The sequence below is a fragment of the Oncorhynchus keta genome, chromosome 14 (genome assembly GCF_023373465.1).
Source record: "Oncorhynchus keta strain PuntledgeMale-10-30-2019 chromosome 14, Oket_V2, whole genome shotgun sequence".
Taxonomy (NCBI): Eukaryota; Metazoa; Chordata; class Actinopteri; order Salmoniformes; family Salmonidae; genus Oncorhynchus; species Oncorhynchus keta.
Window position 1 is genome coordinate 40,857,366 of NC_068434.1, and position 12,199 is coordinate 40,869,564.

The 12,199-nt window shown below is 41.8% G+C and overlaps 1 protein-coding gene across 3 annotated transcripts in view; it reads right to left on the reverse strand.

Moving 5' to 3' along the window:
* Window positions 1-2,465: 2,465 nt before the first annotated feature.
* Window positions 2,466-12,199, reverse strand: part of unc5db (unc-5 netrin receptor Db) — a 216,976-nt gene continuing 207,242 nt past the window's right edge. For all 3 annotated transcript variants that reach the window (XM_035786081.2, XM_035786080.2, XM_035786082.2), the window contains 4 exons: window positions 9,887-10,036; window positions 6,932-7,096; window positions 6,355-6,533; window positions 2,466-5,633 (listed from right to left, as the gene is read on the reverse strand). In XM_035786081.2, the coding sequence (XP_035641974.2) occupies window positions 5,387-5,633; window positions 6,355-6,533; window positions 6,932-7,096; window positions 9,887-10,036 (741 nt within the window). In that variant the 3' untranslated portion in view covers window positions 2,466-5,386. The remainder of the gene's footprint in view (window positions 5,634-6,354; window positions 6,534-6,931; window positions 7,097-9,886; window positions 10,037-12,199) is intronic.

Sequence of the window (12,199 nt, forward strand, 5' to 3'; positions counted from 1 at the left end):
CAGTATTGTATGTGTCCAACACAGCCGCTCATTGTATAGAACTTTTTGGTTTTGCTGATATTTTTACCTCTTACCTTAGCAATTTGCTCATGGGGTCAGCAAAACACTAACATTGAAACATAACATGCTGGTCATAAACCATTTCTTAAAATCAACATATCATTCTATTCCTTTAATACAGGGAGGTCAAACTCATTCCATGGAGTGCCTACTGTTTGCTGGTTTTTGGTTTTTCATTTCAATTAAGACCTAGACAACCAGGTGGGGGGAGTTTCTCATTAATTTTTGACCTTAATTCATCAATCAGGTACAAAGGAGGCGCGAAAACCCAGAGACACTCGGTATTGCGTGAAATGATGCATCCATAGAGCAAGAAAGTCATTGTTCATATAGATCTAACAATCAAAAGACATCTGGACCACTCATGACTGCTGCTATGTTTGCTATAGCTGATGCATTCTGTCATTCTTGATAAGGATGCAGACTCAAGGGAGTGGCAATGCTCGCTGAGCGACCCATCGAAGATGTCTACTTGGTTTCTTTGGTTTGGATTGTGCTGGGTCTAGGCTAATTTTGAAGTAGGCAAACACTTCACTCTGGAAATTAGTACACTGAGCAAAAATATAAACACAATATGTAAAGTGTTGGCCCCATGTTTCATGAGCTGAAATAAAAGATCCCAGAAATGTTCCATGCACACAACAAGAGTATTATTTCTCCTTTGCTAAGATAATCCATCCACCTGACAGGTGTGGCATATCAAGAAGTGAATTAAACAGCATGATCATTAGACAGGTGCACCTTGTGCTGGGGACAATAAAAGACCACTCTAAAATGTGCAGTTTTGTCAAACAACAATGGCACAGATGTCTCAAGTTGAGGGCACATGCAATTGGCATGCTGAACGCATTAATGTACACCAGAGCTGTTACCAGAGATTTGTTCATTTCTCTATCATAAGCCGCCTTCAACATCGTTTTAGAGAATTTGGCAGTATGTCCAACCAAGCCTCACAACCACAGACCATGTGTAACCAAGCCATAGCAGGACCTCCACATCCGGCAATGTTTGAGATCAGCCACCCGGACAGCTGATGAAACTGTGGTTTTTCATAACCGATGAATTTTTGCAAACTGTCAGAAACCTTCTCAGGGAAGCTCATCAGCTTGCTCTGCGTTCTCAACAGGGTCTTGACCTGACTGAAGTTTGGCGTCGCAATCGACTTCAGTGGGCAAATGCTAACCTTTGATGGCCACTGGCACATTGTGCCATTCACGGATGACTCCCGGGTTTCAACTGTACCGAGCAGATGGTAGACAGTGTGTATGGCGTAGTGTGGGTGAGCGGTTTGCTGGTGTCAACTTTGTGATCAGAGTGCACCATGGTGGCGGTGGGGTTAGGGTATGGGCAGGCATAAGCTACGGACAACGAACACAACTGTATTTTAACTATGGCAATTTGAATGCAAAAAGATACAGTGACGAGATCCTGAGGCCCATTGTGGTGCTATTCATCCACCGCCATCACCTCAAGTTTCTGCATGATAAAGCACAACGCCATGTCGCAAGCATCTGTATACAATTCCTGAAAGCTGAAAATGTCCCAGTTCTTCCATGGCCTGCATACACACCAGACATGTCACCCATTGAGCATGTTTGGGATGCTCTGGATCGAAATGTACGTCAGCGTGTTCCAGTTCCTTCCAATATCCAGCAATTTCGCACAGACATTGAAGAGGAGTAAGGCCAACATTCCACAGGCCACAATCAACAGCCTGATCAACTCAACTTTTCCTGTGACCAACAGATGCATATCTGTATTCCCAGTCATGTGAAATCCATAGATTAGGCCCTAATTACTTTATTTTATTTTAATTGACTGATTTCCTTATATGAACTGTAACTCAGTAAAATCTTAGAAATTGGTACATGTTTTGATTATATTTTTGTTCAGTGTAGGTATGTTGAAATGGTCTTGAACGTTGTCCCTCTCCTCTCCTGCCAGTTTGGGACATTCAATAGAACTGAGTAGGACCTCAACTTCCTCAGGGGCAGACTTATTCCTATGTGCCCTCCACATGACTCATTAGTACTGTATTCTGCAGTGCAGTCTCTTGTGCCCAGGACTGCATGGTATGCAAGAAGTGGGCAGTCAGGGCACTTTTTCTCAGCTGGTATTAAGATAATCAAAATCTAATTGTATGAGCAGCCACAGTGTTCGTTAGAGTTACAGTACAGCCAGAGGATAACTGGGACCAAGCTGGGACCAAGCTAATCATTAAGAGACTTGTGGAAGAAAACAACTTCAGCCATATTATATAAGCAAGGAGAAATCAAAAGCATGAAAAGGCAAGCATGTCAGAGATATGTACTCAAACAAAATTACAGTGATGTAGACCTAGTAAAGTGCATGTCATATTGTGTCAACGGTGCACAGTAACCTACTCATACTAAATTTGAGACTTTTCAACTGTATATTTATTTCCAAAAGGCTACATATACATTTGCAAATTCTACTGTACATAAAACATCCAAAATGTCCATAATTATATAGATATAATATACCACAAAGCTGCCCTGGCAATACCAAACATATATGTTTAGCACTAGAAAAGCTCTGCAGCCTATTAAATTATTTAATCTTAAATACTTTTTGAACTAATACTTTTTAAAATGTATATTGGTATGGTTTTGTTTTGTTGCTTTTTTTCATCCCCATCTGTACTTTACAACATTCACCATTTACAGTAGTTAAACAAGGCACAAGAATAGTGACATGAAGCCCAATGCCATGCGTGATGTAAAAATGAGCATTGTAACCTCTAGCTCTGGTACACAGGGTTAGTGTGGCATGATGACACTGAGCCAGCTAATGCCCTGGACCAGAGCTAGGTAACATCCATCTGTGATGTAAAACCAGGGTGGAGATCTAGTTACCAGGGTTGTGTCCTAATTGGCACCCTTTTCACTATATACTGCACTACTTTTCACCAGGGCCCATACGGCTCTAGTCAAAAGTAGTACACACTATAGGGAATAAAGTACCATTTGGGACACCTCCCAGCTCAGGGGACAGTAAATCAGGGGTCCAACAGTAAACTCTTCAGCCAGTGACACATAAATACTCTAACACAAAGCATAAGTATACAGAGAGAGAGTGTGTGTGTGTGTGTGTGTGTGTGTGTGTGTGTGTGTGTGTGTGTGTGTGTGTGTGTGTGTGTGTGTGTGTGTGTGTGTGTGTGTGTGTGTGTGTGTGTGTGTGTGTGTGTGTGTGTGTGTGTGTGTGTGTGTGTGTGTGTGTATGGTTCAAAGCTCAGTGGCCCCACTTAACATTTACAAACTTAACTTCAACATTTAATAAGTTGGACATGACTCAGCATTGCTGCATTAAATAAAATAGTTACAACTCTGTTTGGTTGTTAAGATGTATTGTATTTTACAGACAAATGCTCTTAATGCAACATCAGCCACTGTTTAGCATTACAACAGCACACTTGCTTCCATTTTTTGTACCACTCTTGCTCACATTAGTACAGGGGAGGAGAATTCAACAACTAACAATTAAAAAACAATCATATTCAAAATGTAAAGCTCACTCACTAATCTGTTCTATAGCCAGCTGGGTTGTATAACGATTAACATTCGGTTGATCACTAGAGTATAGCCAATCTGAATAGCAATGTAGGTTTCACGTACAACGTAACTTCAGCTCTTCATGATGAGAGCGACAAAAATGGTACATGAATCCGGTCATGTAGCATAAACACTCTTCAGCTCAACACTGTATGTTTTGTGTCCCAAATGGAACCCTATTACCTTTAAAGTGCACTATTCAAAAGTAGCGCACTATTGGGAATAGGGTATCATTTGGGACGCATATTGTTGTATATGAAATTGCATATAACAAACTATGTGCCAACAGTGTTTTAGGTACAGTAGTTCAGAGGAGACTGCAACATGTGTACAATCAACAAGTTGAGCGTCTTTCGTAAAATGAGCAACATTTTCAAAAACTATTCAGATCATTTCAAATCCTTGTTATTATGATCATAATACTATAGCAATGAAAGCAGTGAGTAACTACAAAGGGACATGATCCAAACCTGTAGATGAGAAATCACACTGAACACATACAACAGAAATATGCATAATAACAATGACTTTACTGTTGCATTCTTTCATTTTTGTTTTAGCTGGATGTCTTTTCTAAACACGTTCAAAACAGTGCCTATTGTTCAGACCAGTAATTCATAATCCCCTGCTTTCCTATGACATTTAATATGCGTCCCAAATGGCACCATATTCCCTACATAGTGCACTGCTTTTGTTCAGAGCCCTATGGGCTCCCCTTACTTGTACAGTACAACAGGATGTTAGACATGCATGCTTAGTGTACCAGAAGGGCTTCCATACCATAACACATTCTATCCACATTGATGTCCTGTGTAGTTGTGAAGTGCTGTGCCTCTGCTGGGAGGCTTGTGTGTGGTGGATAGCTATGCAGCACTTTGACAGGTGTCAATGGTTGGAAGTGGGTGATAAGATGCAGTGTTACACATGGCACAGGGCCAGGAAATGATGTCTTTACAACTCCTCCAGATTTCTCCTTCTCCCCCTGGGTGGCCAAACCACAACTCGTGCGCACACACACAAACACATACACACACACACACAATAGCCTGACACAAAGACATTTTCATCACTGTCAGGGGTTTTGCCATTACAGTAAAACTCATGTTATTCTAATCTGTACCTTTCACATGTTTCTCAGAGTGGTTTCTCCCATTTGATACATGATTTGGAATTGATAACCTAGTATTCAAATAGGAACGAATACCATACAGATGTCTTACGGTAAATGGGTGTGATATTGGTTCCTTCCCAAATAGCGGACCCTATTACCTATTTAGTGCACTACTTTTCACCAGCGTCCATAGGGCTCTGGCCAGAAGTACTGCACTACATCGGAAATGGGCTTCCATTTGGGCACTGAGGATAGGTTCAACCTCTCGGGATGGTGAAGAGCTGTTCCACTCTCTGAAGAGCATTGGTTGGTCCCAACAACAGAATAAGAAAACAAGGGCAACAGAAACTCAATTGAGGGGCAGCCCGACTTAAGAATGGATTGACTAAGAGGAAAATAATGGAGGGAATGGAACACAGAAAGGCAAAACAGATTTACAGTACATCCTCAGAAAAGGGTGGATACAGTATGCACACAGCAATGATTTGATATTTTTTCAGTGGTCATTGTTGTCGGCCATGTTGTTTTGCACTGTGAACAACAATCTCCATCCTATGCATTACGCTTCTGTTGTTGGGATCTATGTAGAAGAAGAATTCCTCTCATAAATCAGCCAGTATACTCTGGGACTGAGTGAGCAGTCTCATGATTGGGTGAGTTCACCCATTCCACACACTGGGTTGCCTGGGCTTCCTGTTCCTAAATGATGTACTAAGTCTGATTCAGGGTCCTCCTGGCTCTTTGCTGCAGTGCTTTTGGAGTGGATCTTGCCAATTTCCTCCAGAGCGCTTGCCAGAGAGTCCAGGTCACCAGTGTCTTGGTGTCGTGCCTCCCACAGGCTCAGTATGACCGCAGAGGGGCTCTGTTGCTTAAGAAAATATGACAGGTTTCTGTAGGGAGAAAGGGGGGGAACACTTTTGGTAGACAAAGTGGTCACAGCACACTTAGCAAAGTGAACAACACTGTTGTCGATAGATTTTTTTGTCTCCTATGAGACACAACTCTGTGTTTCAGCACAACACTGTTTCCACATCTCAACAGGGAGGGACTGACATGCAATGCTAGTAAGTGTGTATCTGAGAAATGACATACTAGAGATTTCTTGAAATATCAACGTTAGTAAACTAGTCAACATTTGAAACGTCCATGTCACATTAGGACTGAATATGTACTGTAGGCCTATGATAAACACTCTGTAGTCCTATTGGGTCGTTTGGGGTAACAACTTGCAATGTGTGTATTACAGTAAGCCATTAGATCCAGTGGAGGGCAGTAATTTCACTATAAAACATTGGTTTACCCGTCCCTGCCAAAAGCATCACCCTCTGTGAATGCAGTCATTTCTGTGCCATCAGACTCAATTAAAATCAGCTTAACATGATAAGATATAATATGAGGACAGCTGATTGGGCTCATTTGGAAGCCCAAAAGTCTCAAATACCTTCTGCTGTTTGTTCAAGTAATCATTGAAACATTCAGTGAGACATGATAGACAGTTAGGCTACATCTCAAATGGCACCCTACTCCCTATTTAGTTCCATGGGGCCCTGGTCAAAAGTAGTGCACTACATTGGGAATAGGGGGGTATTTGGGATCGCCTTGGACACTCACCTATCTAGATGGAGTTTCTGGGCTAAGAGCTGCCAGTCCTTGCCCTTGGCATTGGCAGTGTCAAAGGTGGCACATATCCTCTGGCGGATGGAGAGGGGGATTTTGAAGGCTTTGGGCCCTGCCTGTGAGGTGACGGTGCAGTCCGTCTGGGTAAAAAATGGGACTGACTCCTTCTTGCTCTATAAGGGAAAAACAGAGCCAAAACACAATGTCACAGGAGTCAAGTTTAATTAAAAAACTATTTTATTTAACAAAAAGACTGTTAGGATACACAGGGCCATCAATAAGTCAGCTCTCATTGATAGCGTCTAGCTACCCTCGGTTTTAAAAAGAAGCATAGGATGCATCCCAAATGGCAACATATTCCCTATATATTTCACTACTTTTGACCAGAGCCCTATGGGCCTTGGTCAAAAGTAGTTCACCACAGGGAATAGGGAGAGACAACCACTGCAGACTCCTGAGAACAGGATGTTCAGCTAGTGACAGCAGAGGACACAGACTTCACTAAGGTTAAATAAAGGTTGTGTGGATTGTGGAAGTAAAATGTCATCCACACACGAAGAGCCAGGCTCACCTCCGCCACGGACGTATAGACCTGCAGAATCTGTTCATGACCCTTGACCTGGCGCACGCTGATCTTGCAGGAGAGCTGGGTGGTGGTGGGGCTGTTTCTCTCCAGGGAGAAGGCACAGTGCAGGGGCTTCTGATTGCTGCACCACACTTGGGAAAAGGAGAATTCCTGCAGCCAGGCACACAAAGAGAGAATTATGTATGGAAGTAATAAGCATTTGTACTGGGGGGGGGGGGGTTCAATTCCCACTTAATTCTGATAATGGATGTCGGATCGCGGGCTAAATATTACACACAATATGCGAGACCGAGGGAATGACGAACGGGAAAATTATTGCCTTTGATGTTTAATACATTTCAGCAGTGGGCACCTCTGTAGGGAAATCCGTGACCTCCTGCACACTTCCATCTTCCATCTCTGCATAATAAAGTCACCAGTAAACGAGTCACAGTGATGGGCTGCCTCCCAAATGGAACCCTATCCCCTATACAGTGTACTACTTATCCTCTACAGGATGGGTGTCCCTAAACTGGGACGGTTGTTGCTAACGTGCACTAATGTGACTAGAACGACGTTGTATACAACAGCCAACTTTACGGGATATAGACATGTCTTATATGGGCAGAAAGCTTAAATTCTTGTTACTCTAACTGCAGTGTCCAATTAACAGTAGCTATTACAGTGGAAAAATACCATGTTATTGTTTGAGGAGAGTGCACAACAACAAAAAAACTATCACGGCAACTGGTTTGATACAATCACCTCTGAAGGTAAAGCATGTGCTTACATTCAGTAATCTTGCTCTGAGTTGTCATCCTGAGGGTCCCAGAGATAAAATGTAGCATAGTTTTGTTTGATAAAATCTATTTTTTATGTTCAAATGTAGGAACTGGGGTCTACAGTTTGACCCCACTGCTGTCTCTGGCTCCACACCCACCCCGCCAGGCCATCTAGATGTGTGAAAGTTAGTGTATAAGCTAATGATCCATCATGTATGACATTCCTGGGAGTGTGTAAACTGAACATTTTTATTACCATAGCATTTTTTTATGTTCTCTATAGTTATGTACTTGAAAATATATCAATTGACCAAACTCCTGGCAGACTTGATACAAAATATGATGCAGTAATGTAATTCTTCACTGGATCAGCCTGAAACTTTGCAAACACACTGCTGCCATCTGGTGGTCAAAATTACACCTATACTCCAATCAATGTAGGGCCTTTCTCTTGCATTTCAAAGATGATGAAAAAAAAATGTGTTTGTATTATCTTTTACCAGATCTAATGTGCTATATTATCCTACATTTATTTCACATTTGCACAAAAGGTATGTTGTTCTGTCCCTGAACAGGCAGTTAACCCACTGTTCCTAGGCTGTCATTGAAAATAAGAATTTGTTCTTAACTGACTTACCTAGTTAAATTTAAAAAATGTATTGCTTCAGGTCCTGAGCTGCAGGCAGTTTGACTTGGGTGTCATTTTAGATGAAAATGGAAAAAAAAGAGTATGATCCCAGTGGGCTCTGGTCAAAAGTAGTGCACTATATAGGGAACAGGGTGCCATTTGATATGTAACCATGGCAATAGGGACACTAGCTAACTGTACAGTAAAAAAAAAAACAGCCTAGTGTGCCTAAAGAGAACTTAACCCCTTAGCTTTGATCATCTGATCCTCCCCGATGTGGGATGGATGTGTCAGATAATGGTGCACAGGGGAATGATGGACGTGGAGAGGCCAGGTACTCTAGCAGTAAAATAAAAAATAAAAAGCTAACTTGATGTATGGTCCAGGCAAGAGCCATTACTCTCCAACTGCCCTTTGAAAGGGGGAGGTTCATAGAGGCAGTCTCCTTCCAAAGATCATCATAAATAAGCCAAGAGGAGGTGTCTGTCTGACGGTCTGTGTGAGACACGCTACCCTACTTCCTCACCCCTCACAGATGTATGGGGGCAATGCAGTGTGCACACACAGTTACCAATTAAGGTAAACAACCTCCTGTAAAAATGGCAGTCTGGTTGTAACCAAACATTTTGTTAACCATCTGGCAATTAATAACACATATAACTTTCTATCAGTGGTGTAAAGTACTTTTAAAAATACTTTAAAGTACTAATTCAGTAGTTTTTGGGGGTATCTGGTCTTTATTATTTATATTTTTGACAACTGTTACTTTTACTTCACTACATTCCTAAAAAATAGATATATGATTCACCATACATTTTCCCTGACACCCAAAAGTACTCATTACATGTTGAATGCCTCTGATCTGGTAGCCTCACTAAACACAAATGCACCGTATGTAAATGTTGTGTGTTGGAGTGTACCCCTGGCTATCCATACATTTTTAAAACAATAAAATGGTGCCATCTGCTTTGCTTAATATAAGGAATTTTAAATCATGTATACTTTTACTCTTATTTTAGAAATTACATTTACTTTTGATACTTAAGTATATTTAGAACCAAATACTTTTACTCTAGTAGTATTTTACTGGGTGGCTTTCACTTTTACTTGAATAACTTTCTATTTAAGGTATCTATACTTTTACTCAAGTATAACAATTGGGTACTTTTTCCACCACTGCTTTCTATGCTAAGATTTGCAGTTTCTGAAAATCTTTAGTGCTCAACACTTTAGGGTAAGGCATAACAAGATAATGTCCCTATCTGGAAGTACCAAACAGTCTACATTTGTACGCCAAGAGTGCTTTAACAATACCTGACATCTGGTAAAGAGTTTGAAGTTCTAGTTTCAACAGTTTCTGAAATGATTCAGTGCGAAATGCTTTAGGGTAATGCAGAAGTCGATAATGTCTTACAGTGTCTAGTTCTGATTAGACTGACACAATTCTTCCTGAAACTTACAACTGACACAAGTCCTGCTGAGACAGAGACTGTCATAACATGTACATCATAACGTCTACATCTCTAAGTAGTTCAAATCTAAAACAGTTACCTGACACGTAGTAAAGGGTTTGATGCTCCATAGAAATTGTGGGACATCCTGGATGTAGACCTGGAGGCTGAAGGTGTTCCCTCTGAAAGGCAGCATCTTAGGTTCCTCCAGGAGCTGTCCTCCTCTACTGGTCTCTGTGGCCACCACTCCCTGGAGGGAGTGAGGGACCGGAGAGTCAGTCGGCCAGTTCTCTTTATCACCACAGTTCACTTGTGCTTCCAACCACAAATCCTCACAAAACCTGATCATTTTCTAAAGTCAAGAGAAATGACATGAAATACTAGAAAACAATTCTCATTAGTAGCCAGCTATATTAAATATGGAACCACAATACAAGATTGAAGTCTCAATTTAATGCATTGGATGAGCATGTATCGGCTAACATCCACCCCCAAAATTGTATTTGAAATTATGAAAGTGCCTTTTGATTTGAGGCTGTAAGGTATTCATCTGTCACCATTGTTCTGCTCCTGTGGGACGTTTAATGTATGAGCGGTCTATTCTCAGACATCTCAATGCCAAAGTGAAGCGACAAAAGAAACAGAGGGATGACTAACACCATGCCACGCTGACTGCTTGTGACTGTTTGTTTGCATTTGTGTTAGGGCTGTGACGGTCATGGAATTTTGGATGACGGTAATTGGCCAGCCAAATGACTGCGGTCTCCGTAATAGCAAATACATATATATATATATATATACAGTGAATTCTGAAAGTATTCAGACCCTTCGTTACAGCCTTATTCTAAAATTGTACAAATATTTTTTTTCCCTCATCAATCTACACTCAAAACCCCATAATGACAAAGCAAAAACAGGTTTTTAGACATTTTGCAAAAACAGAAATACCTTATTTACCTAAGTATTCAGACCCTTTGATATGAGACTCGAAATTGAGCTCAGGTGCATCCTGTTTCCATTGATCATCCTTGTGATGTTTCTACAACTTGGAGTCCACCTGTGGTAAATTCAATTGATTGGACATTATTTGGAAAGGCACACACCTGTCTATGTAAGGTCCTACAGTTGACGGTGAATGTCAGAGCAAAAACTATGCCATGAGGTTGAAGGAATTGTCAGAGAGCTCTGAGACAGGATAGTGCAGAGGCACAGATCTGGGGAAGGGTACCAAAACATTTCTGCAGCCTTGAAGGTCCCCAAGAACACAATGGCCTCCATCATTCTTAAATGAAAGAAGTTTGGAGATCTGGCCACTCGGCCAAACTGAACGATCTGGGGAGAAGGGCCTTGGTCAGGGAGGTGACCAAGAACCTGATGGTCACTCTGACAGAGCTCCAGAGGTCCTATGTGGAGATGAGAGAACCTTCCAGAAGGACAACAATCTCTGCAGCACTCCACCAATCAGGACTTTATGGTGGAGTGGCCAGACGGAATCCACACCTCAGTAAAAGGCGCATGACAGCCCGCTTGGAGTTTACCAAAAGGCACCTAAAGGACTCAGACCATGAGAAACAAGATTCTCTGGTCTGATGAAACCAAGATTTAACTCGTCACGGTTAAGCATGGTGGTGGAAGCTTTATGCTGTGGGGATGTTTTTCAGCGGCAAGGACTGGGAGACTAGCCAGGATCGAGGCAAAATTAACGGAGCAAAGTACAGGGAGATCCTTGACGAAACCCTGATCCAGAGCACCTAAGACCTCAGACCCTAAGCACACAGCCAACACAACGCAGGAGTGGCTTCGGGACAAGTCTCTGACTGTCCTTGAGTGGCCCAGCCAGAGCCCAGACTTGAACCCAATCGAACATCTCTGGAGAGACCTGAAAATAGTTGTGCAGCAACACTCCCCAGCCAACCTGACAGAGCTTGAGAGGATCTTCAGAGAATAATGGGATAAACTCCCCAAATACAGGTGTGCCAAGCTTGCAGCATCATACCCAAGAAGACCCGAGGCTGTAATCGCTGTCAAATATGCTTCAACAAAGTACTGAGTAAACGGTCTGAGTACTTATGTAAATGTGATAAAGTTCGTTTTTTTTCTTTGCAAAAATTTCAAAAAGCCTGTTTTTGCTTTGTCATCATTGGGTATTGTGTGTAGATTGATGAGGAAGAAAAAAAATTATTGAATCAATTTTAGAATAAGGCTGTAACGTCACAAAATGTGGAAAAAGTCAAGGGGTCTGAATACTTTCTGAATGCACTGGATAGGGAGACACACATTTTCTCCTTTCCTCCGCTCCTGACTGCATGTACTGCCATAGAAATAGAATCAATAGAACGGGTATCCCCATTCAAGTCAATGATGGCATAAAGTGTGGACTGCCTGCCATTGCGAGTGTACCCATACAGAGAGG